This window comes from Podarcis cretensis (genome assembly GCF_951804945.1).
Source record: "Podarcis cretensis genome assembly, chromosome: 1".
NCBI lineage: Eukaryota > Metazoa > Chordata > Lepidosauria > Squamata > Lacertidae > Podarcis > Podarcis cretensis.
The window spans coordinates 2,370,691-2,397,887 of record NC_137170.1 but is presented as its reverse complement, the minus strand read 5'-3'; the positions used below and the strand labels follow the sequence as shown (position 1 = coordinate 2,397,887).

At 47.0% G+C, this 27,197-nt stretch overlaps 1 protein-coding gene across 2 annotated transcripts in view; it reads left to right on the top strand.

Moving 5' to 3' along the window:
- The window catches only part of MDGA2 (MAM domain containing glycosylphosphatidylinositol anchor 2), a 422,386-nt gene that overhangs the window by 354,709 nt on the left and 40,480 nt on the right, over positions 1-27,197 (top strand). For both annotated transcript variants that reach the window (XM_079987502.1, XM_079987501.1), the window contains exons 9-10: positions 490-759; positions 15,946-16,094. In XM_079987502.1, the coding sequence (XP_079843628.1) occupies positions 490-759; positions 15,946-16,094 (419 nt within the window). The remainder of the gene's footprint in view (positions 1-489; positions 760-15,945; positions 16,095-27,197) is intronic.

The following is a 27,197-nucleotide window of genomic DNA, read 5'->3' as shown; positions in this document are numbered from 1 at the left end:
ATTCCACAAAACAGTGGATATATCCAGAATCACTGTTCACAACGTCTGTTTGCGAACTACTTTGTCATCGCCGGACGCCATAAACTAAGCTTTACAACCTGTTTCCACCAGATAAGAATCTGACCCATTGCTTCTTTCAAAGACCGGCATAGTCTTCAAAGACATTCAGAGACTTATAAGACTTATGTTTATTTGGTTTTATGTTTTCCAGAGAATCCATTAAGAGAGCATATTTTGTGACTTTCAGAGATTCCTAAGTTTTCTGTTTATGTGATTTCATATATTTCATATTATATAAAGAGCGTATATTGATATTGTATCATTGAATTTGGTCATCGTGTTGCCTTGGATATTACCGACTAGTTTATAGGCCTGGTGACTCTGCTTTTTGTGGGTTCTGACCTAGCAAAAGTGTCTCCATCATCACAGCCGGTGTGGTTCACTGCAGAAAACCTGTTGCAATCCCCTCTCCTCTCCCGCTTCTTGCAGATCCTCCCGCCGTGGAGCCGACCTTCTTGGAGATCCGTCAGGGCCAAGGCCGAAGCGTCACCATGACCTGCCGTGTTCTGAGGGCTTACCCCACCCGCGTCTTGACCTTCGAGTGGCGGCTGGGCAACAAACTCCTTCGGACGGGGCAGTTTGACGCCCAGGACTCCACCGAGTACACGATCCGGAGCCTTTCTAGGGACAGCTATGGGATTTACAACTGCAACATCATCAACGAGGCGGGGGCCGGGAGGTGCACTTTTCTGGTGACAGGTAGGGTTCCCCCGTACTGCTGGGTCTAGGGCTAGCAGGCCAGGATGGGGCAGGGGACAAAGGCTTTCCCCCCACACCCCCACCTCCAGGATTGCCAAGATGCCAAGGCTGTAGTGCGCACTCCAGCGCATGAAAATGCGGAACAGGCGCCTTCTCTCTGGGGTGCAAAAGATGGGCCACCTCCCTCCATCGCTGATCAATGTGGGCAGGCAGTGGTGACTTTGTGATGGAGGAAAAGTAGTGTGTGTGCATTGAGAGCATGTTGTCATAATTGTGTGTAGGTGGGGGGGGGGAGAGAGACTCCAAATGTCCCTATTTTCCAGGGACAGTCCCGGATTTACAGGAGCTGTCCCAGTTTCTGATTTGATCCTAGAATGATCTGATTATTATTATTATTATTATTATTATTTTATTACTATTAGAATTTATATACAGTGGTGCCCCGCAAGACGAATGCCTCGCAAGACGAAAAACCCGCTAGACGAAAGGGTTTTCCGTTTTGGAGGCGCTTCGCAAAACGAATTTCCCTATGGGCTTGCTTCGCAAGACGAAAACATCTTGCGAGTCTTGCGAGTTTTTCCCCTTCCCCCCCCCCTTTTTCTAAGCTGCTAAGCCGCTAATAGCGCTAATCCGCTAAGCCGCTAATAGGGATGCTTCGCAAGACAAAAAAACCGCTAGATGAAGAGACTCGCGGAACGGATTATTTTCGTCTTGCGAGGCACCACTGTACCACCCTATACCTGGAGGTCTCAGGGTGGTTCACAGAAAAGATCACAATATATAAAATCAAAATAAAAACAATAAGCCAATAACACCCCTCCCATCCCAAAGAGCCACATTTTGAAAGGGTATAGGATGTCAATCAGGTCAGGCAAAGGCCTGGTTAAAAAGGAACGTTTTTGCCTGGTGCCTAAAGGTGTATAATGAAGGCGCCAGGCGAACTTCTCTGGGGAGAGCATTCCACTGACGGGGAGCCACCGCAGAGAAGGCCCCGTTCTCGCGTTGCCACCCTCCATACATCACGAGGAGGAGGCACACAAAGGAGGGCCTCAGAAGATGATCTCAGGGTCTGGGTAGGTTCATATGGGAAGAGGTGGTCCTTGAGGTATTGCAGTCCTGAGCCGTTCCTTAGGACATCCCTATTTTCACTGGAGAAATGTTAGAAGGCATCCTGCATATGTGTGTAGGAAGGACTTGCGCATTTAGGATGCAATTTAGACAAATTCATGGACGGGAAGGGGGGGAAAGGTAAAGGACCCCTGGACGCTTAAGTCCAGTCAAAAGCTGACTATGGGGTTGTGGCACTCATCTCGCTTTAAAGCTGAGGGAGCCGGCATTTGTCCACAGAAAACTTTCCAGGTCATGTGGCCAGCAGGACTAAACTGCTTCTGGTGCAACGGAACACCGTGACGGAAACCAGAGCGCATGGAAACGATGCTTCCCTTCCCACCGCAGTGGTACCTATTTATCTACTCGTGCTGGTGTGCTTTCTAACTGCTAGGTTGGCAGGAGCTGGGACAAAGCATGGGAGCTCACTCGGTTGTGGGGATTCGAACAGCCAACCTTCTGATTGGCAAGCCCAAGAGGCTCAGTGGTTTAGACCACAGCACCACCCGCGTCCCTAGAATACAATAGTGCACAATAAAATCAGCTCTCGAAATATCAGCAAAATCCCTTGGGGAAAGGGCATTGATTACTACCAGTAATCAGTGTCAGAGGCAACAATGCTTCTGAATGGCAGTTGCTGGAAATCCCAGGATAGGAGGTTCCCTTTATGTTTGCAACTCCTTGCTGGTTCCCTGCAGGAACCTGGTTCGCCCCTGCAAGAGCAGGATGCTGAGCTAGATGGGCCATGGGCCTGATCCACCAGGCTCTTCTGATGTGCCTTGGGGCGAGGAGGAGGAATGTGCAGGAGGAAGCAGGCTTTGCATCATCTCTGGATTGCTTGCCTTGAGTTCCGCTTTGGATTCCCCACCTTCTGCAGTGATCTGAGAAGAATCCCTTTGACACGGTTGCTTTTGTGCTCAACTCCACTGCGTTGTCGGAAGCCCAAATTGCCGGTGCAGAGAGGAGCCTCGGGGACCATTAACGTCCCTCCTGCTCGCTGGCGAGTCCCTGTTTAATAGCTCTGGCACTCATTGCCCAACAATTTGCCACCCATTATGAGCAGCTCCATCGCTCTCCCCTGAGGTGTACATTAGGCACTTGATCATCTTTCTTTCCTCTTCTCTCCGGTCTGCCTCGGAATGAAGACAGTCGGGAAGGACGGAGAGGTGTTTCAGGAGCCTCATGCAATGGGGAAATGCTCTGGGGCTCCGCAAGGCAGAACAGCCGATTGTTGCTCAGGCTGTTCATAATAATAATAATAATAATAATGATAATAATAATAATAATAATAATAATAATAATAATAATAATAATAATTTATTAATACCCCACCCATCTGGCTGGGTTTCCCCAGCCACTCTGGGCGGCTTCCAACAGAATATTAAAATACAATAATCTATTAAACATTAAAAGCTACCCTAAAGAGGGCTGCCTTCAGATGTCTTCTAAATGTCAGGTAGTTGTTTTTCTCTTTGACATCTGCTGGGAGAGCTTTCCACAGGGCGGGCACCACCACTGAGAAGGCCCTTACAGGGAACAGGCCTGCTTCCCTGTAACCTCACTTCTTGCAGGGCGGGAACCGCCAGAAGGCCCTCAAAGCTGGACCTCCGTGTCCAGGCTGAATGATGGGGGTGGAGACGCTCCTTCAGGTCTACTGGGCCGAGGCCATTTAGGGATTTCAAGGGCTCCCAGTCACCAGTCTAGCTTCTGCATTCTGGATTAGTTGTAGTTTCTGGGTCACCTTCAAAGGTAGCCCCACGTAGAGCGCATTGCAGTAGTCCAAGAGGCAGATAACCAGAGTATGCACCACTCTGGCGAGACAGTCTGCAGGCAGGGAGGGTCTCATTCATTCAGAGCAGATTATTCAACCACGATGGGCAGCTGCTGGCAACCTGATGTTATGTCTCCCAGATGTTCTGTGCTACTACTCCCATCGGCTAGAATGGTGATTTGGAGTTGCGGCCCAAAACATTTTGTGGAAAACGAAAATAGAGAGAGATGAGTTCCGGAGGCAGCAATGCTCCTGGGTACCAGTTGCTAGAAACCACAGGAAGGCGGTTGATTTCTGGTCCATCTGATGGGCTTCCCATTAGGGCATCTTCTGGGCAATTGTGAGGACCAGATGCTGGACTAGATGGGTGACTGGTTGGATCCAAAAGGCTCTTTTTATGCCCCAAAGGAAGGATGCAACTGTCAACTCAAGGGATATTAATGCCACCCAATTCAGCTTTGGATGAGTCTTCTTCTAGCCTATTCCCCACATTTCTCTTATGTAGGGATGGAGGATGACAAACATAGACAGCATCTTAAAAAGCAGAGACATCACCTTGCCAACCAAGGTCCGTATAGTTAAAGCCATGGTTTTCCCAGTAGTGATGTATGGAAGTGAGAGCTGGACCATAAAGAAGGCTGATTGCCGAAGAATTGATGCTTTTGAATTATGGTGCTGGAGGAGATTCTGGAGAGTCCCATGGACTGCAAGAAGATCCAACCTATCCATTCTTAATGAAATCAGCCCTGAGTGCTCACTGGAAGGACAGATCCTGAAGCTGAGGCTCCAAGACTTTGGCCACCTCATGAGAAGACTCCCTGGAAAAGACCCTGATGTTGGGAAAGATGGAGGGCACAAGGAGAAGGGGACGACAGAGGACGAGATGGTGGGACAGTGTTCTTGAAGCTACCAGCATGAGTTTGACCAAACTGCGGGAAGCAGTGGAAGACAGGAGTGCCTGGTGTGCTCTGGTCCAGGGAGTCACGAAGAGTCAGACACAACTAAACGACTAAACAACAGGGATGGAGGAAGAATGCAGTTCCATTTCCATGGAAAATCAAACTTGCTTAACTTGTGCTTCCTGACACAACATACAGACTGACATACAACCGCCTTCGGAAATTCGTTTTCTTCCAAAATTTGCAGTCTTCTTTTCCAGACTGATGTGTACAAGAATGGATTTAAAGGTGCATTTTAAAAATGGATATATTGGCGAAAATGGATGGCATTAGGGATGCTTGCACAGCATTTTTCATGAGGATTTTAAAAAATAACAATCACAAGCCGATCTGAAAATGCACAGAACCAAATTTAAGATCAGAGGGAAATGATAAACTGAGCCTGGCATATTTTCCCATCTGAATGGCACTGGCAGGGTTGAATCAGGGACCCGCTCCCTGTCTCTCAGCTCTTCCCTACAAAGAGAGTTGCAGGATCAAGGCCCATTGCCTGCCGATGGCACCCACTGCATCCAAGTCATTATGGAACCTCTCGTCAACATGACCTATAGATAGGCAGAGAAAAGTACACAAGGACATGCAAAATCCTTGGATCACTCTTTGTCTTCTGTCTGGGATTGATTCCTGTCTTCATGTCACAATCCTGGATCCTAGGCTGAACACCTCACTTGGTTTTTTTATTGCATTGCAAAAGAAAAAAGAAAAAGGATATAGCAAACCATTGTGCGAAATCTGGGCTCTTATGAGATAACTTGTAGAACAAGGTCTTTAAAACATCACGATTGTGCCCTCTGGCAGACAACTGTTTACAGAGTGGGCTCAGGAGGTGGCAAACAGTCTTGAGTTCTCCTTGAGTGTTTTGTTTTTAAACCATAAGGGCCATTTCCTGTCTGTGGGAGGGCTGAAAGGCTTCAGAACGTGAGATCCTGCTGGATTAGCCCAGTGGCCCCTCGAGTCCCCTATCCTGTCCTCACCAGGGCCAACCAAATGCCTGGGGAAAACCTGCAAGTGGGATTTGAGCACAAGATAATAATAATAATAATAATAATAATTATTATTATTATTATTATTATTATTATTATTATTATTTATTTATTTATTTATACCCCACCCATCTGGGTGGCTTCCAGCAAAATATTAAAATACAATACAGTGGTACCTCTGGTTGCGAACGGGATCCGTTCCGGAGGCCCGTTCGCAACATGAAAAGAGCGCAACCCGCAGCGGTGCTTCTGCGCACGGGCGGGATGCAATTCGCCACTTCTGCGCATGCACGTGACGTCATTTTGTGCATCTGTGCATGCGCGAACAATGAAACGCGGAAGTAACTCTTTCAGGTACTTTTGGGTCGCCACGGGACGTATCCTGAAAGAACGTAACATGAAGCGGACATAACATGAGGTATGACTGTAATTCATCAAATATTAAAAGCTTCCCTAAACAGGGCTGCCTTCAGATGTCTTCTAAAAGTCTGGTAGTTCTTTATCTCTTTGACATCTGATGGGAGGGTGTTCCACAGGGCAGGCGCCACTACCGAGAAGGCCCTCTGCCTGGTTCCCTGTAGCTTTGCTTCTCACAATGAGGGAACCGCCAGAAGGCCCTTGGCGCTGGACCCAGGTGTCTGGGCTGGACGATGGGGGTGGAGACCCTCCTTCAGGTATACTGGGCCATTTAGGGCTTTCAAGGTCAGCACCAACACTCTGAATTGTGCTCGGAAACATACTGGGAGCCAATGTAGGTCTTTCAAGACTGGTGTTATGTGGTCTCCCCTCCTGGGGTTTCCAGCAACTGGCACTCAAAAGCATTCCTGCCTCCAACTGTGGAGCCAGAGCAGAGCCATCCCAGCTGTAGCAGCCAATAGGCTTTTCCTCCTCCACCAATTTGCCTCCTTCTCTTTCAAAGCCATCTAAGTGGGTGGCCATCACTGCCTCCTGGGGGAGCGAGTGCTGCCGACGCTGTGTGAAAAAGTGCTTTCTTTTATCAGTCCGGAACCTTACAGCAATCGGCTTCCATGGATTTCCACGAGTTCTCGTATTACAACAGAGAAAACCCTTTCTGTATCCACTTTCTCCACTCAGCGCATGATTTTTATAAAGTGCCTCTTCCCTGGCCTTGTTTCTCCTTCGAAAAACCACATTCAGAAGGCTTTTGATATATCCTTAAACAAGTTGCCAACTTTGGGTTCATCTACTTTTTTGTCTGGGTATCTTTTTTTTCTTCCGAGGTCCCTTGCTGTATTTATTTTTGCAGAAGGACCAACGTTCAGTGGGAAAGCGTTTATTTTCGGTGCAAATTGTTGCATTTGCAACCTTCAGGTTTTCCGAAGAAAGGTCCCAACAAGACAGCATTAGATAAGGGGAAGGGCCACAGACCTTTAAACTATAAAGCGCCTCATTTGCATGAAGAAGGTTACAGGTTCAATCCCGGGGGCTTGCAACATTCTTTGTCTGGAACCCCCTGGGTAGCTGGTACCCTCAAGACCATTGAATACCTCAGATACATCCACTGTAAATGATGGCACTGAATTGAACGTGTTTCCTTGTGGGGCCATGAGAACAAATCCCCTGTAATTCTCTCCTGCCTGCCTTGGGAGAGATTTGATTATCAGACTGACTGTTAGTTATTAGCTTCCACTTTTAAGTCCAAATGAAAGTTGGAGGCTATAAACCAGCAGAGTAAATTATAAGTTTCCATAGGAGCCTTAAGGACGGTTCCTGCGATGTTTAAACCTCTTGCAAGGACAGGGAGAACAGAAGTCTCTTTTTTCCTAGCTGTGCCATTCGGGGTGGCAGTTTCAGAGTCCTGCAAGCCATGTATCTTGTTCCTCTTTGAAGCCCTGACCCTCCAACAGGCAAAGTTCAAACCAAGCCATCCCTCACCTTTGATGCTCCGAGGCTCTGGTTCAATTCACACAGCCAGTTTAACACATCAGAGCTCTCATGACGTGACCTTTTGGGTCCGGCTGAGTCACCTGGCAAATGTTCTGTGACGTCTTGGGCACCATGTCGAGACCTTCACGTGCCGCCTCCTCGTTCAGTCGGCAGTTCGGAGAGCCAGCCTATGCAAAGAGATCAACGTTCTTCCTGGAGTTTGCCTGGCTTTTGAGTTTATGAGAAACGGCGGTAAATGGGGACATGGTAGAAGTTTATCAGATAATGAGTTGGAAGGGCCCTCTAGTCCGGTGGTCAGCAAACTTGCCACGCCTCGGGCCGGTGTCTCCAGCGCCACTCTCGTGGCGGGCAGGAGGATGGGGGGAGCGCATGCCCATATGCGTGCGCACACACTATTTCTGGTGCACCTCCGGGTTGGAGGAGCAGCGGAAATAGCTTGTGTGCATGTGCACTATTCCATGGCTCCCTCATTCACGGGCAGAATCCATGAGTGGGCGGTCCTTAAACCTTCCCCAGCAGAGTAGTTTCTTGACGCCCAGTCTGCGCCTCCCCTCTCTGCGCAGGGAGGGCGTGGGTAACGGAGGACCCCTCTCCTCTCCGCTTTGCCCAGGCAAGGTGTCCTGGCACTGCCTCGCTTCCTCCGACCCCTGCATCTCCTCTCCACTGGAGGTGTGGTTACTCTCCTCCGTTGAGGAAGTGCTGCTTCCCACAATCTTTGGGGGCTCTCTGTAATCCATCCGGCTTTTCCCCTCTCACCCCTGAGCCGATGGCAGTTCCCTGACAGCTACTTTTAAAATGAGGCTGCATTTTAAATTGCATTTTGACCTGGGTTGCTCTGGCCAGGGAGGGCGGGGTATAAATACAATTTATTATTATTATTATTATTATTATTATTATTATTATTATTATTATTATTAGCGTTGGAATGGGAAGATTGAGGGAATCTAAAATTAACAGATCTGTCCCTGGTCTCTAGGATAAGCCAGTGACACACCTTTTTTTTGCACTGGGAGGATGAAGCTGGAGTTGGGGAAACAAGATTGCTGGGGTTGGACTAGATGACCCCTGGAGGTCATCTTCAATTCTTTGATTCTGTGCTGGAGGAAAGGCAGATGAGTCCCTGCTCTTTCCCTCTTCATCCAGCAGGGGTCACGTTTGCTTAGTTTTGGCACGGAAGTTTCTGTGGACTTTCTGTTATCTGGGAAAAGGAAAGAAAGGAGCATGGAGGAAACTGGCTCCACTTCTTAGGATTGCGCCTGCTCCAGAGATCCCGCTGTGCACATCTTAAGTTCCATAATTGTGTAATTAATGGAAGCAGCAAAAAGGGAGAGAGGATCAATTGGTGCAGGAAGGTGGGGAGTGACTTGCGATGTGAAGAATGGTCTCCTCCAACAGACCCAGGCTGCTTGAAGATGTGAAAATCACCCTTTGCGAATCTAATTCAAACGATGGCATGCCTTCCCCGTTGCACAGACAGAGGAGCAGAATTTGCATCTGCATTTATTATCAGCTCTTCATAAAATATATATTGCATAATAAAGGCCAAGCGGGTAATACAAAGCATTTTTCAGGCTGGCTGCAGCCGGCCGTAACTCGCAGGGTAAATATACAGCTTTGTTTAGGATTTATAAACCACAGGCCTTGTAAGGAGAGGAACCAAAACTTGCGAGGGAGTCACAGAATTTGCCCCCCCCCCCATCTTCAGAACTGCAGTTTAGGGAACAGCCAGGGCCCTAAACCCAACGAGGAGCGTCCAGGACGCTTGTGGAGTTGTAGAGTTGGAAGGGACCCCCAAAGGTCATCCAGCCCAGCCCCTGCAGTGCGTGAATCACAGCTAAAGCATCCCTGACAAGCTCTCTGTGCACCTGGATCAGGTGATGCACTGGAAACCAAACACCTGAAACAGTTGTGTAATGAAGCTTGAGGCTGAACCTACATAAGAAGCTAAGAAGATCCTGCAGGATGAGGCCAATGGCTCATCTAATCCAACACTTTTCTCCCAGGGGCCAGCCAGATGCCCCCAATGCGAAACCTGAAAGCAGAACGTGAGCACCATAGCGCTCCCCACCTCCCTGTGGTCACCAGTAACTGGTATTCAGAAGCGAAGAAGAAGAAGAAGAAGAAGAAGAAGAAGAAGAAGAAGAAGAAGAAGAAGAAGAGTAGTAGTAGTAGTAGTAGTAGTAGTTTGGATTTGATACCCCGCTTTATCAGTACCCGAAGGAGTCTCAAAGCGGCTCACATTCTCCTTTCCCTTCCTCCCCCACAACAAACACTCTGTGAGGTGAGTGGGGCTGAGAGACTTCAGAGAAGTGCGACTGGCCCAAGGTCACCCAGCAGCTGCATGTGGAGGAGCGGAGACGCGAACCCGGTTCCCCAGATTACAAGTCTACCGCTCTTAACCACTACACCACACTGGCTCTCAGAACTATGTGAGTTTCCGACATAGAGAACAGGATATTGGAATCGATGGGCTTTGGTCTGATCTATCACACTCCTCTTGGGATCTTGTGCTCTTAGTGGCAATCCCAAAAGGAGCAAATTCTTGAGCAAAACTGTCCTCTCCACAGACGGCCATCTGTGATCATCTGTGATTCCTACTGCAGTTTGATGTGACTGGATGCATAAAAACTCTTTTTTGAAATGAAACATTCTCCAGACCCATTAGGTATTATTCAAAACTTTACTTGCAGAACTTTCTTCAAAATGATACAGAAACATCAAATAATGCATCCACAGGACATATGCCAGCATTTACTCAGCATTTTGCAAAACTCAGCATTTTGCAACATATGAACTAATTCCAACAGTCCTAGAAGCAGAGGCCTGTCTCTCCCCACAAACTGCATTCCAGCCTGAGGCTGTTTTCCTGGAGAACTGCCTTTCTTCCATGGAGTCTGAGAACAAAGACTCCAGCCACCCCCTTTCCAGGATGGCGGATTTGCAATTCAATACCTCTCATGTGATCTAAGGTTAAACACTCACGCGTTGGCTAGCAGAAAACAATCATTAATTATCAACTCAGTTAAAGCTCAGAGTCCCTTAGAGTTAAACCCTTTCACCCATACCACTGGCATTCCCATTTCAGTAAATATTAAACAATTATGCTTAGCAATTGCTTCATTGCAGAGGGAGGGGGGAAAGTTGACTTTTGGAACCCCCTCCCAACTCTGCAGCCCTTTTTATTTTCTTTACAAACTTTGTTGTTGTTGTTTAAAAAACAAGCCATCCCCAATTACCGCCACCCAGTTCTACGATACGATGCTGCGATCTCTTCCTCAGAGAATGTGGATGAATGCAAAAATGCTCTTTCTTCCCTGAGCCATTTAAGAAAGGGAAGTGTAAACAGTTGTGTCTGCTTTCCCTGCCTCAAATTCCTTGCCAAATTGGTAATTATGAGAACGAGGCTTTGAGACTTGATGCGCCTGATCTTTCCGGGGGAGAGGAAATGCTTCCCCGCCATCTGCCGGAGCGCCGTTCCCCAGTTCATTTCCTCCACCGCACCCTGTCAGACTAATCGCTGCGTCTCCCTGTCTCTCTCTGTGTGTGCATTTATGGAAAATGCAGAGAGCACTAAACGAACACACAACATATCCGTTAAGGCCTTTGGGATGTGGCAGAACATTGGCTTTGATTGCAGTTGGCATCTCCTCGTAGGGCTGAGAGCATCCCCTGCCCCAACCCCCTGGAGGGATGCTGCCAGTCAGTGCAGGATAGACTGAGCAAAATGGACCAATGGTCTGGCTCATTATAAGGTACTTTCCCACGTCCCCAAGAGGCTTACATTTCATGCTTCATCGTCGTTGTCATCATAATTTTTAATTTGTATACAGTGGTACCTCGGGTTACGTACTTAATTCGTTCCAGAGGTCCGTTCTTAACCTGAAACTGTTTTTAACCTGAAGCACCACTTTAGCTAATGGGGCCTCCTGCTGCCATCGCGCTGCCGGAGCATGATTTCTGTTCTCATCCTGAAGCAAAGTTCTTAACCCGAAGCACTATTTCTGAGTTAGCAGAGACTGTAAGCTGAAGCGTATGTAACCTGAAGCGTCTGTAACCCAAGGTACCACTGTACCATCTTTCTATCTTACAATACTCAAGGCGGCTTACAAGCTGAAGAAAGAAAAATGTACATCTCATAACAATCTAATGCAATACAAAAATGTGATAATAAAACATAACTTTAAAATAAGCAACCTACATCAGAAAACATTCAGCGATCATTAGAATAGTATAAAATAGCAATATCAACATATAAAAGTTAAACAGAAATCCACTCAACAGTTACAATAAATAATTTCTAAACTGTAATCAATAAAACAACGGCAAGCCACAGGACATAAAATAATACAGTACAAATTGAGAAGGAGAGACTGGAGGGTGGGGCAAGGCAGGTGGAAGGAGGCCTTGCCTGACGGAGTCTCCCCCCTCACAGTTCTTCCTCCAGGACCAAGCAGGGAACTGTCTCTCAATAAGCCAGTTGAGACGCTTGGATTTGCCAAGTGTGCCTTCCTCTTAGCACGTTTCTCCCTTGTGTTGTGAGTTCGGGTGTCTTCAAAGCCCAGGACATCTTTGGCAAAGGCTGTTCTCCAACTGGAGCGCTCGCAGGCCAGTGTTTCCCAGTTGTCAGTGTTTATACTACATTTTTTAAAGATTTGCCTTGAGAGAGTCTTTAAACCTCTTTTGCTGACCACCAGCATTACGCTTTCCATTTTTAAGTTTGGAATAGAGTAGTTGCTTTGGAAGACGACAATCAGTCATTCACACAACACAACCAGTCCAACGAAGTTGATGTGGAAGAATCATTGCTTCACCACGGGTGATCTTTGCTTCTTCCAGTACACTGGCATTAGTTTGCCTGTCTTCCCAAGTGATGTGTAAAAATTTTTGGAGACACCGTTGATGGAATCTCCCTTCCATCCTGAGTTTGAGTGTCTTCAAAGCCCATTTACAGATAGATAGCCGTGTTGGTCTGCCATAGTCAAAACAAAATAAAAAAATTCCTTCCAGTAGCACCTTAAAGACCAACTAAGTTAGTTCTTGGTATGAGCTTTCGTGTGCATGCACACTTCTTCAGATACACTGAAACAGAAGTCACCAGACCCTTCTATATAGTGAGAAGGTGGGGAGGGGTATTACTCAGAAGGGTGGTGGGAATGGGTGATTGGCAGATAGCTGTGATGAGCCTGTTGACAACTCTTTAACGACTGCAATAGGTCTTACAGGAAAAAGCAAGGGGTGAGAAGGTGAAAAATGGCTTTGTCATGTATAATGAGATAAGAATCCAATGTCTTTGTTCAGACCAGGTCTCTCCATGATTTTAAGTTTGGTAATAAGTTGCAATTTAGCAGCTTCTCTTTCCAGTCTATTTCTGAAATTCCTTTGTAATAGAACAGCTACTTTGAGATCTTGTATAGAATGTCCTGGGAGATTGAAGTGTTCTCCTACTGGTTTCTCTGTCTTGTGATTCCTGATGTCAGATTTATGTCCGTTTATTCTTTGGCGTAAGGTTTGGCCTGTTTGTCCAATATAGAGGGCTGAAAGACACTGCTGGCATTTGATGGCATACACAATGTTAGACGATGAGCAATTAAATAGTCCCGAGATGGTATGTGTGATGTTGTTGGGGCCAGTAATGGTGTTGTCAAAGCCCATGACACCTTTGGCCAAGGCTGTTCTCCAACTGGAGCACTCGCAGGCCAGTGTTTCCCAATTGTTGGTGTTAATACTACAGAATAGAACAGAATAGAGTAGTTGCTTTGGAAGACGATCATCAGGCATCCACAGAACATGACCAGTCCGACGAAGTTGATGTTGAAGAATTGTTGCAGCAATGATTCATTGGAAGTCCACAATTTCCAGCTCTCTCTCACTGCCTCCCTCCCTCCCTCCCACACACACACTTGTGTTGCTTTGAGTTCAGCACCGCAATCTCTGTTCCGTATTGATCCTCCTGCTCCCGGGGCAGGAGAAACCTCTTTGAACTCCAGAGATCCTGCATTTTCCTCCCCTGCTCTTTGGAAGCGCCGAGCTTGCAGTCGATAACAAATGCCGTGGAGATGGAAGGTGCTTTGCGATAGGAATTTTAACTGAAATTCTCCTGGCTGGGCTGACAGGCGCCCCAGAGCATCTCCTTTCAAGGCAGAGGCCACTCTGTCGGGGATCACAACCTAAAAGGGACCACAAGTTCCATTTCCTGTGGGAGAAAATATACTCCACTCCACTAATATTGATACATTTCACAATGCAGGGCAATGTTGCTCTGAGCTCAAATGTGTATAAAGGACTCGTTCAGACGTTTATTGTTCATCGATTAATTCAAAGGCCACCCTCTCTTTGCTCAGAAGGGCTCCTGGAGTAGCTTATGTGTCAAGGAATGCAACACGGTCCTTGCCCTCTGTCTAAAATGACACGGCAAAAAAGGAAACAGGGATGGGGAGGGAAGAGGAAAACGAGCGGGCTGAGGCACCAAGCATTAAGATCAGCAAATAAAGCCCACTCCATTTTAGAATCAGAATTGTAGAGTTGGAAGGGACCCTGAGGGTCATCTGGTCCAACCCCCGCAATGCAGCCTTTCTTTATTATGTCTTTTGTGTTGTTATTTTGCATTGTTATGCTGTGATTCACCCTGTGGTCTTTGGATGAAGGGCAGTATAAAAACTGAATAGATAAATAAAATGTGGCATGTACTCCGTAATGAAATGCAAGAGTCCCCATCTATGCTGGCATTCTGCCGGCTCTGGAAGATGCATCTGGTACGCAGGCTGAGACCCTCCCTGCCTGAGCACTGTCTGGCCAGTGTGGTGCATGCTCTAGTTATCTCCCACTTGGACTACTGCAATGCGCTCTACGTGGGGCTACCTTTGAAGGTGACTCGGAAACTACAACTAATCCAGAATGCGGCAGCCAGACTGGTGACTGGGAGCGGCCGCCGAGACCGCATAACACCGGTCCTGAAAGACCTACATTGGCTACCAGTACGTTTCCGAGCACAATTCAAAGTTTTGGGGCTGACCTTTAAAGCCCTAAACGGCCTCAAAGGCCCAGGATACCTGAAGGAGCGTCTCCAGCCCCATCGTTCAGCCCAGACACTGAGGTCCAGCGCCGAGGACCTTCTGGCAGTTCCCTTGCTGCGAGAAGTGAGGTTACAGCAAGCCAGACAGAGGGCCTTCTCGGTGGTGGCACCCACGGAACGCCTGTGGAACGCCCTCCCACCAGATGTCAAAGAGAAAAACAACTACCAGACTTTTAGGAGACATCTGAAGGCAGCCCTGTTCAGGGAAGCTTTTAATATTTAATGCTGTATTGTTTTTAACACTCAATTGGGAGCCACCCAGAGTAGCTGGGGAAACTCAGCCAAATGGGCAGGGTATAAATTTTATTATTATTATTATTATTATTATTATTATTATTATTATTATTACCTGTTTACACCATACACCAGCACACCTTCCATCGTTCAACCTGAGCCTCTTGTTTTTAATTGTTGTGGTGTGTTTTTTAATGGGATTGCTTTACTGTGTATTTTATTTATGAATGTTTATAGTTTGAACTTCATCCGTTAGAAAAACTCATGGCAATGACTACCGATTAGTTTCCGGGACCAGTTCAAAGTGCTGGTTTTGACCTATAAAGCCTTAATTGGCCCAGGGCCACAATACCTCAAGGACCACCTCTTCCCATATGAACCTACCCAGACCCTGAAATCATCTTCTGACAACCTCCTTCATGTGCCTCCTCCTCAAGAGGTTCAGAGGTTGGCAACGCGAGAGCAGGGCCTTCTCTGCAGTGGCTCCCCATCTGTGGAATGCTTTCCCCAGGGAGGTTCACCTGGCACCTTCATTATACACCTTTAGGCGCCAGGCAAAAATGTTCCTTTTAAACCAGGCCTTTGGTTGATTTGATTGACATCCAACATCCTTTTAGAATGTGGTTCTTTGGGAGGGTTATTGGGTTATTGCTTTTATTTTATATACTGTGATCTTTTTGTGTGAACCACCCTGAGACCTCTGGGTATAGGGCGATATATAAATTCAATAAATAACAAAATAATAATAATAATAATAATAATAATAATAATAATAATAAAAGGCTATTGCTTAAGATGCATGATCTAGAGAGGGGTCAGCAAACTTTTTCAGCAGGGGGCCGGTCCACTGTCCCTCAGACAATGTGTGGGGCCAGACTATATTTTTTTTTGTGGGAGGGAATGAATTCCTATGCCCTACGAATAACCCAGAGATGCATTTTAAATAAAAGCACACATTCTACTCATGTAAAAACACACTGATTCCCGGACCGTCCACGGGCTGGATATAGAAGGCGATTGGGCCGGATCCGGCCCCTGAGCCTTAGGTTGCCTACCCACGATCTAGAAACATGATGTGCCCACACTGTTTGTTTTCTTGCTGCTTTGGCATCGCCTCCTCTCGCCTGACCCTCGTTCCTCTCTTCCCCGCAGGCAAAGCCTATGCACCAGAGTTCTACTACGACACGTACAACCCGCTGTGGCAGAATCGGGCCCGCGTCTATGCCTACAGCCTCGAGTGGACTCAGATGAACCCGGACGCTGTGGACCGCATCCTCACGTACCACCTGGGCATCCGGCAGGTGAGAGTCTCAGGTGCTTCTTCCGAAGCAGGGCCAGGTGCCTTTTGCCCAACTCCAATCTCATCTCCTGTTTCAACTCGCTTTTTGTCTCTGTCAATTAGAAGGTTTGTTTTGGGGGGCGACATGCGATGTACAAAAGAGGGTTTTCGATGTGCAAAATGAATTTGCAGCTCTCTGGGATGCAGAGCTGAACAGGAAGATGAAAGACGTGGTCCCGGTTGAGGCTGGAGGGCTGCAGGAATCTCAGCAAAAAAAAAAAAAGGAGAGATGTTTTGCAGCAGAGACGGACACCTGCGGTGTCAGCACATCTGCTGCATGAGCTTCACGTTGTGTTTTTTTCCCTGGTTGTTGAGGGTGTTGAGGGAAAGGCAGAAGGGCCACAGAACTCTGTCTATGGAGCCCAACATGTTTCAAAGGCAACTCTTTTGTCTACAAAGATGGAGAGTTGGTCGTGCCTGAATCTTGTGGTGCAGTTTTCTGACCAAACGCCGTGCATACATTTATTAGAGGAAAATGTCCATGCAAATATCCATTTCAGTGAAAATAGCATACCCAAACCTTTCATTTTAGGGATAAACTTGTTCTCAGAACGGGGTAGATTTGGGGAAACCACAGAAACAAAACTGTATAGAATGAGAAGTCAGTGCTAAAATGCTAATGCATTTTCATGAGGACTTTAAAAAATAATCTGAAAGTGATGTAGAAAGCGGAATGGTCTTTAGGAATTTAATCACCCCACTTTGGCAAAAGTTGGCATCCCTCTCTCCTCGTCGCATCACTTGGGCAAAGGTTGCATGAGGTCCCTCGCAGGTGTGTGACATAGGTATGGCTGTTGAGTTGCACATTTATAATCCCACTATGGAATAGCACATGCATAAGGAGGCTGGCTTCTTCTGCAAAGGAACTGTGTGCATTACTTCCAGATTATTTTCCTAAATTGGACTGCCAACTCACTGCTGGTCACTGGTGTGTAAGGCCACTCCCAGGACGCCTTGCAAAGCTTGAGTGGTGATTGAGAGCAGGTAAGAAAAAGTCCTTCTTTGCACAGCACAAAACTAGATTGTGGAGCTCTCTCCCACAGGAGGCAGCGATGGCCAAAAACCTCAATGGCTTTAGAAGAGGATACAGCAAATTAATAGGAGGGAGGGCTATCTCAATGGCTACCAGCCACAAAGGGCTTCTGCTCTGCCTCCACAGTCAGGGGCAGCAATGGAAACCATGGATGAGAGAAGCTCTGGTCCTGAGGGGGCCACTAGGGGGCGCATCGGAAGATGGCTGACAATAACATCTCTCCGACCCACACGAGGTAATTTGGAGGCTATGATGGGAGTAATTAGCCTCCCTACCCCCCCCCCAGGATGGTGGGGGGGACTGCCCTTGACTGCTGTGCCCTATACCACCCCGAATTTGTGAGGATGGGGGCACTAGGCACAAAGCCCTCCTGTGGGATTCCGGCGCTCCTGGACGCCGTCCCTGATCCGCGCCACTAGCTGCAAGAACTTCAAAAGAAACAATTTGGATGAAGGAATGCACATATCTCAAGGAAGGAGGGGGAGTAAAGACTGCTAACAGAAGAGATCTCTGATAAAACAAGACAAGAATAAAACATGAGAAGATATGCCAAGATACGGTATGGCAAATGACTGATGGGGGAGGGGGGGAAACTTTCCTTTCTTTCCTTATGTGAATAAACAAGAATCCCCTCCCCTCACGAGTCAGAATTGTCGTTTTAAGGACTTAAGCTGTGGATTTAAGGCTGTGTGGAGATAAACTTTCGAACCAAAGCATGTTTTAAGAAGAGCGTGGAATGTATAAGAGCTTTGGAATGACGCAGTTAAAAATGCCGTCACCATATTGGGAAGTTCTGTCGGAGGACTTGAGTCTGGGAGGAGAAATAGAGAAATAGAGCTGTTTTTATATTGTGGGTGAAACTCCTCAGTGGGACTTAAGAGTGACAGTTTTGCGAGATTAATGATGGAAAGAGCGATGTTATCTATGAAGGTGATGATATATGGAAACCATCTTGATTTGAGGATTGGAAGAGTGGAAAAATTCACACAGGATTATTATTGGTGTTTATCGGCTTAAGGAGACTATCAGAAGAGATCATAAAGAAAAAAGAGAAAATATATTGTCAGAGCTGCCCCTAGGTCCCAGCTCACAGAGGACCAACGCGAGGCTGTCGTTATGTACAAAAGTCTTTATTGAGGTTCAGTTTCCATTTCAAAGCCGCAGCGCGCAGCTCTACGTCTTAAACCCTAGACCGGCGAAGTCCCGTCTGAATCTCCTCCCCTCTGACACCAGTTTAAGATCCTAGCCCTGCTCCACCTTTTCCGCTGCTTTCTCCTCCTCTGGGTCCTCCTGCCCGCTGGGGCATCCCCCTTTCTGGACTCTTCTGACGCTGAGTCGCTTAACTCCTCCCCCTGCCTCCGGCGGGCTTTAGGACCCGGTTCCCAATCCTCATTCTCTGCTGTCCCGCGCTACTGTACATTTGAACTTGCCTCTCGCGCCAACCCAGTGACCTTCCTCCTGACCGTTACACTACTTCTGTCACTGCTTCCCTCTTCCGGGATACTGGCCGGATCTGACCTCCCCTCCGTTGTCTGACTCTCCGATGGAGGTGTGGTCAGCCCTGCCTTATCTTCTCTCCCTGGTGGGGAATGCACTGGCCCCGATCCTTGGGACTCTTCCCCCCCACTCTGCTCTGGTGGGGAAGCTGGTCCTGATTTCCAACTACTGCTCTGGGAGTCCCTGCTGCCCCCTTGCTCCTGGGGCGTTCCCCTTGGGAACCCCCTACCCCTGGCCACTGGCGCCCCCTTCTGTGAATCTTCCGATTCGCTGGAGAGGCTCATGGAATCCCTCGGTCCACTGTCCTCTTCTCCTACGCTCCCCTCGGATTCTTCCCCTTCGCTCTCCATATCCTCTCTTCCCTGTGCCTCTGCTCCTGAGCCCCTGACATATATGAACAAGGTATGATGTGGAAACAGCAAGATAAGACTGGATAGAATTATGAACTCTGATTGGACTGATTTGGATTGATTTGGACATTAACACAGTAGCAAGAAGATGATCAGAATCCCCCTTCGGATCTTGAAATATGGGTCCCCCCAACAAAATTTAAAATTCGGCTTTGTAATTCGGAATTTATGTGATGTGATTTAATTTGGTTTGATTGGCCGGTTAATAAAAATTATTTTTAAAAAGAGAGAGAGAGAGAAGCTCTGGTCCTTATGTTCTGCTTGTGGGCACCTTATGGGGTCCTGGCCACGGGACCACTTTCATCCAGTGCTTTACCAGCTGCACTGGCTCCCGGTGGAGTACAGGGTCAGATTTAAGGTGCTGGTTTTGACCTTTAAAGCCCTATGCGGCCTGGGACCCTTGTACCTACGGGACCGCCTCTCCTGGGATGCCCCGCGGAGGATCTTAAGGTCCACAAATGACAACACTTTGGAGGTCCCAATTCGCAAGGAGGTTAGATTGGTTTCAACTAGGGCCAGGGACTTTTCAGTACTGGCCCTGACCTGGTGGAACGCTCTGTCCCAAGAGACTAGGGCCCTGCGGGACTTGACATCTTTCCGCAGGGCCTGCAAGACAGAGGTGTTCCACCTGGCCTTCTGTTTGGACTCAGTCTGACTCTTCTGTTTCCCTCCCTTTATGGTCTTGATTTATCGGCCACTTTTAAAATGAGGCTGCATTTTAAATTGCATTTTAACCTGTATTTTAAATTGTTTTGTTTTTCTCCTCCCTCTATTTCCCCCCCTATTATGTTTTTACTGTGATTTTATTTTATTGGTGTTAGCCACCCTGAGCCCGGCTCTGGCTGGGGAGGGTGGGGTATAAATAAATTTATTATTATTATTATTATTATTATTATTATTATTATTATTATTATTATCTTCTCGGTAACTGTGAGAGTGGGATCGGCCTAATCCGGCAGGCTCTTCTTATATTCTTAAGGTAGTTCCGCCTTTACCAACCTGGTGCCCCTTCAGATGTTGCAGCTAATATCAGCCTCAGCCAACACAGCTCTGATGGGAGCCGTAATCATAGACTCAGCAAACTGTATAAAGTTGGGAGGGAATCCAAGGGTCATCTAGTCCAATCCCCTGCAATGCAAGAATCTCAACTTAAGCACCTGTTTTTATTTATTTATTTATTTATTTCATTTGTACACAACCCTTCATCCAAAGATTTCATAGTGGTTTGCAACATGCAATCACGATACAGAAACCAAAAAATACATAATAAAAAAATTCCTTCCAGTAGCACCTTAAAGACCAACTAAGTTAGTTCTTGGTATGAGCTTTCGTGTGCATGCACACTTCTTCAGATACAAGTCAGTCAGTCAGTCAGTCAGTGTGTCGGAGAGAGAGAGAGACTGAGTGTTAGAGATCGTGTGTAGAGATAAGGTTGCTGCTAAGAGCAGCTGCAGACACTCAGTGCAGCATTCATTTATGCTTAGACCTATTTAGCTCTGTATATAGTTTTGTATTATAGTTGTAGTTACAGAATAAAAGGAGATATTCTACAGAGCTGCTCTCCGAGTTGTCTATACACTGCCAGACTCTGCTATACTCTGCTGTGCGACGACTGTATTGTGGAAGTGAATCCGGTGCTCACAACTCTAAGCTGTGAGTCCACAGCACTTTGACCTGGTGGTCTCTGGAAGTGCTGCCCAGCTCGCCTAGCCCAGTCAGGGTTGAAGTGCATGAGTCCAGTTGGTGACACTGGCTTATTAGGGTTCTCCTAATAAGCAGAGAACCAGGACCAATTCTTTGGACATCATTGACTAGTTCCTGACTTTCCCTGTGGATGAGATGATGCTTTTGTATCTGCCTGCCAGCGTTGGTCTGGAACAATAATTGCGTCCTCCTTTATATGAGGAGTTACATGAGCACTTTGATATTCCTTACGTCCTCACAAGTGACACCTGCAAGGCGGGTTTGTCTTCAGAAAGGCAAGATGGCGGGACGTGTTCGACGCTCCCCGGATCGGCTGCTCGAGACGCAGGGCCGCCAGGCAAAGCTTACAAGACATTATCAAAGAGCACTCGTGGAGATAAGCAGCTTTTGAAAGGGCTGACATGTCTGCGACGGGGAGTTGGCTCACCTCGGCTCTCGCAGCAAGAGCACGTTTCAGGCAGAGCAACGGGATCTGAGCTGCTTGCCATTTGGTAGGGAAGCTCAAAGCATCCTGGAACAGCTTTCCTCGGGCCTTGCGCTATTTGCTTTCTTGCTAGGTGGGGCTGTGCCAAGAGGGGAAGGAAGTTGGAGGCGGTTCTGCCAGCTCGCACTTCTTGTTGTTTAGTCGTTTAGTCGTGTCCGCCTCTTCGTGACCCCCTGGACCAGAGCACGCCAGGCACTCCTGTCTTCCGCTGTCTCCCGCAGTTTGGTCAGACTCATGTTTGTAGCTTCGAGAACACTGTCCCACCATCTCGTCCTCTGTCTTCCCCTTCTCCTTGTGCCCTCCATCTTTCCCAACATCAGGGTCTTTTCCAGGGAGTCTTCTCTTCTCAGGAGGTGGCCAAAGTCTTGGAGCCTCAGCTTCAGGATCTGTCCTTCCAGTGAGCACTCAGGGCAGATTTCCTTCAGAATGGAGATGTTTGATCTTCTTGCAGTCCATGGGACTCTCAAGCGTCTCCTCCAGCACCAGAATTCAAAAGCATCCATTCTTCAGCAATCAGCCTTCTTTATGGTCCAGCTTTTACTTCCATACATCACTACTGGGAAAACCAAAGCTTTTACTATACGGACCTTTGTTGGCAAGGTGATGTCTCTACTTTTTAAGATGCTGTCTAGGTTTGTCATTGCTCAGCTCACACTTAACAGCATTCAAAGAATGCTGGCGGATCAGGCTTGTTGTCCTGCATCCTGTTCACACAGGGGCCAAATAACCCTAAGAATCCAGATAGACTGCTGCAGGTCCTGGAGGCTCCATAATAAAACAAGTGGAGCCTGCTGCCTGTGGCCCTTCTAGTCCAGCATCCTGTTCTCACAGTGGCCAACCAGATACCTGTGGAAAACCAGCAATCAGGATTTGAGCACAAAAGCAGTTCTCCCCTCCTGCAGTTTCCAGCAGTTGGTCTTCAGAAGCATTGCTACCTCTGACCATGAAGTCAGATCCGAGCCATCCTGGATAGTAGCCATCAATAGCCCTCTCCTCCTCCATGAACTGGTCCAGCCCTCTTTTACAGCCATCCAAATTGGTGGTCATCTCTGCGTCCTGTGGGAGGGAGTTCCACAGTCTACCTCTGCACCGTGTGAAGTGAATGGTCACAAATGGCCCCTACCAGAAGAGGCTCAAATCAGTGTGATGTAGTGGTTAAGAGAGGTGGACTCATAATCTGGTGAACCAGGTTCACGTCTCCGCTCCTCCACCTGCAGCTGCTGGGTGACCTTGGGCCAGTCACACTTCTCTGAAGTCTCTCAGCCTCACTCACCTCACAGAGTGTTTGTGGTGGGGGAGGAAGGGAAAGGAGAATGTTAGCTGCTTTGAGACTCCTTAGGGTAGTGATAAAGCAGGATATCAAATCCAAACTCCTCCTCTTCTTCTTCTTCTTCATCATCTATGGACCGTCCCCTAAAGTTATGGTGACTGGGCCAGGAAGGGGGTGCAAAGAACATCCATTTTCATTCATTTGCGTTCATTTGGTTAATTGTTTCATTCATTCATCAAGTGCAAATCCATAAATGTGCACACTGCAAAACCTCAGTGATGGTGCCACTCCCTGGTATAGGAAGTTGTGGTTGTTTAGCCTGGAGAAGAGAGGACTGTGGGGTGAGATGATTGTTGTCTTCAAAGATCCAAAGGGCTCTCACATGGAAGATGGAGCAAGCTTGTTTTCTATTGCTCTCGAAGAAAGGAGATTCTGTGGGATGTGAAACACAAGAGCAGTCAAGTGCAACATTCCTAGAGTGGACATGTTTACACATGGGGAGGAATGTTTGCCCAGCCAGCAGGTAAACTTCCTGTTTCCTTCTGGGCTGGGACGGACTTCCTCTGCATGTGACTAGAGGTGGGCGTGGCCTCACCTGTGCAGGTAATGACAAAAGCACAGGGCAGGGCAGCCATCTCTCTCTCTCTTTGACTACATGCATCGAAGAAGCAACATCTGCTTAGCCAAAGATGCTCTCTTGGCCTCCAGACAAGAGAGGACAAAGGGACTGTCTCCTTATGAGATAGTTTCCAGGTGTATGTAACTTTTCTAAGCTAAGTCTGCCTTCTGGGATCCGACTGTGAACAGAATGTGAGTAAGTAAAATCTTTTTATACTTTTATAGAAGACTGTGTCGTGTCTTATCTTTTTATGAGGGAATAAGGGGAAAATACCAGAAGAGTTATTATAGAGGCTTTAGCGAGCCTGAGCAAATGCATCCGCTGTGAGTTTAAAAGGGGGGATGTTACTCTGCTAAATTGTGAACTTGTTAACACAAGTTGGAAAGGCTATCATCAAACAATATATCCTCTCCTGCATCCCTGAGCATTCCCACAGATTCCAGCTAAATATTAGGCAAGAACCGTTCAACAGTAGAGCGGTCTTGCCTCGGAAAATGGTGGGCTCGCCACTGGAGGTTGCTGAGCAGAGCTTGGCTGGCCACCTGCCATGGATGCTTTCGTTGAGATTCCTGCATTGCAGGGGTTGGACTAGAGAACCTTTGGGGATCCCTTCCAACTCTACAGTTCTATCAGTGTATTGTTCTCACCCACCTTGGAACCTTATGGTGAAGGGTGAGTAGGACATCTTTCAAATAAACAGCTGCAATCTTTTAAATGTCCTGAAGTGCCCATCAGGGAGCCTTCACTTGGAGCTGTTCTTGACTGTGTTATGTGACTCAACTGCAAATGGGGATTTTCACATGTGTGTTTGTTTGAGGAAGAGAGAAAGAGACTCCGCTCTCTTCCTTCATTATGCCGTGATATCTCCTGGAGCCAGGGTGATAATTAGACGCCTTCTTCCCTGTTAACACCTGCTGCGAATTTGCTTAAGAGTTAGTCTGCCCAGCGATAACGTTCAAGAAATCTCTCAATGCAAACACATTTGCAGAAGTGAATATCCCTCTTTGACTCAGTTGTGGAACCTGATAAGGAGTGGGAATGAGTGTTAAATAATACAGTTTGATCTTTAGGCACACCAGTCTTCCTGGGGTGGCTTGAAGGAAATTCTCACCCACATGTTAAAAAGAGGAAAAAATCAGCTCAAGGGACTTTCCTCATCTGCAACCGTAACACTTAAAAAAATCTCATCCATGGTCCTGTGACCCCTTTTGCCCGTGGGAAAGGCAGCTATGCTACATGCCACTTCAATCCTATGCCTGCTGTTGTAGGACTTGACCCCGTTGAGTTCAATGCAATTTAAACTCTGAGTAGACATACTTAGGGCTACAGTCTTACTCATCTTTACCTGGGATTGCAGATAAAAGAAAGCTTATGTTCTCACTGAAAGCCATGAGAATTTCTTTTGAGAAGGCATGGTGAGGATTGTGCTGTTGATTCCAGGTGTGGTAAGAATCTTATACAATTCTTGCTATCCAGTTTTGTCCAAGGATAGCTCGGCCTACACTCGAGTAGGACCCTGGCAGCGACACATGCCCAACTGGCATGTTCTCTCCCTCCTGGTCGATCATTCGGGAGCTTCAAAAGCTTTCTCCAATCTGAACATCACAGCGACCAATGCCAACCGACACCGGCACACTTAGGGATCTGCAGAGTTTGTGCATCATATGTGTAACAGACCTCAGCAACTCAGCATTTTGGCTAATCTACTTTATTTACATATAAACACACACGGAGCACTGCAACTTGGCTCCCTCTCTCTCTCTAGCATTAGACAGCAAAGAGAAAAAGAACAAAGGACAATAGTCCCACTTCATGGAACACAATAACACAAACATCCTGTCTCCGTCACTTCCCACTCTGTGGCGTCAAAACATACACCGTCATGTGATAGACAACAATCCCATGACTGCAATCATGGAGCAGGAATTCTAACAGTCACATCCTTTACACAGCTGTGTGGATCTTTTCAGACACCAGCTTTGGTCCAACTTGCAACTGGATCTGTACCTAGAACACCCTCCACCATTTCTGTTTCTCCTCTGTTGTTCAAAAGTGAATTCCTTACCCTCTGCTTTTGCAAATCCAGTTTTCTGCTGTGACATACACAAGCTGGTTAGGGATGGAGGTTGGAGCTGAAGGTGTCCAGGGGAGGTTGACGAAGAAGGTGACGGATTTGGAAACCAAGCCTGATGAGAAATGGCTGCGGGAGTTCAGTGTGTTTAGCCTGGAGAAGAGAAGAAGACTGACAGTGGAGATGATGGCCACATTCCGATATCTGAAGGGCTTCCAAGCGGAAGATGAAACAAGCTTTTTTTTCCTGCTGCTCCAGAGGACAGGACCCCAACCGACAGATTCAAATGACAGGAAAGGAGATTCTAACTAAAGATCAGGAAGAATTTTCTGATAAGAAGAGCTATTCGACAGAGGTTAGATGACCACCTGCCATGGATCTTTTAGCTAAGATCCCTGCATTGTAGGGGGTTGGACTGCATTGTAGGGGGTTCCTTCCAACTCTACAATTCTACGATTCCATGAATCCATTTTCTGTCTTTTGGAAACCTTTTCTGCACTGTCAAAAAGTCCATCACTTTCAATTTTTTATGGCAATGTCCTAAAGTCAGGGAGGGAAACCAGCCCTGAGGCCAAACCTTGGTTAAGAGCGGTAGTCTCGTAATCTGGGAAACCGGGTTCACTTCCCTGCTCCTCCACATGCAGCTGCTGGGTGACCTTGGGCCAGTCACACTTCATTGAAGTCTCTCAGCCCCACTCACCTCACAGAGTGTTTGTTGTGGGGAGGAAGGGAAAGGAGAATGTTAGCCGCTTTGAGACTCCTTAAAGGGAGTGAAAGGTGGGATATCAAATCCAAACTCTTCTTCTTCTTCATTATCAGGACCAGGCTCTGACCAGCTGAGCTATCCAGCTATCCAGGGATTGGAATATTTGGGTGACTTTCAGTGGCAGACAAATTGTATATATTTAGGTGACTCTCGCCTTTATGGAGTGGGCTAGGGTTTGTTTTTATTTATTTTCCATTCATTTCATAAAATCTATATGCCACTTGATTGTAGGGGGAAAACCCTCAAAGCTTAAAAAAAATTCAAATTATCACTTTTACAACCATTGTTATATATTGAAGTTCTCACCCTGGGCCAGCAGGGGGATACTGTAGATAGTTATGCAAATGAAGGATCGAAAGTGACGTTCACTGATTGGATAGTTTGTATGCAAATGAAGGATCAAAAATGACGTTCAGTGATTGGATAGTTTTAGAAAGTTGCTACAGTAACTGTTGTACTGGAGCTCTATATAAGCAGGCTGACTGAGCCCTTCAGCTCAGTTCTGTTCTGACATCTGAATAAAGAAGAGCTGTTTGAAGAATCGCTGTGTCGTCTGATATGTTCGCCCACAACTTAACACCCATCATTCAAAACATACACACAGTTAAAGCCACAATAGAGTAGACTGAAACTCGGTAAAACTCAAACTTCCTAAACATCTGGGTAGGATTGTCTAGACAAGAACGTGCTTCCGCAGATGCTGAAATGAATACAATGGAAGTGCCTCCATGATATCAATAGGCAGGGAGTTCCAAACTGTCCACCACACTTTTCTTTCTGATGCTTAAGCCCTGCTCACTAAAGATGAGGAATCTGTCAATTTAGGTCGCACTGGAACCAAGCTATTTGAGAAACTGCTTGAAGAACCCATTTAGAATCCTAAAATTCTGAGGGTCATCTAGACCAACCCCCTTCAATGCTGGAAGATGCTCAGCCCCTGAAATCAGACTTACTTTCCTCTCCACCTTCCGACTGGCAGTTGCCAGAGTCAGGGTTTTCTTGGTGTTGGCTCCACATCTGTGGAATGTCCTTAACAGTAGCTGCCTTTAAGCAGTCCTCCAAAACTTTTTTTGTTTTGCTTGCTGTTTGGTTGATTTTTTCATACATGCTGGCAGTGAGTTCCTGTTGTCTGGCTGGTTTAGATCATCTTTAATTGCGTATCAACCATTTTTTGTCATTTTAAGTTTTAAAATCGCTGTGAGCTGCCTCGG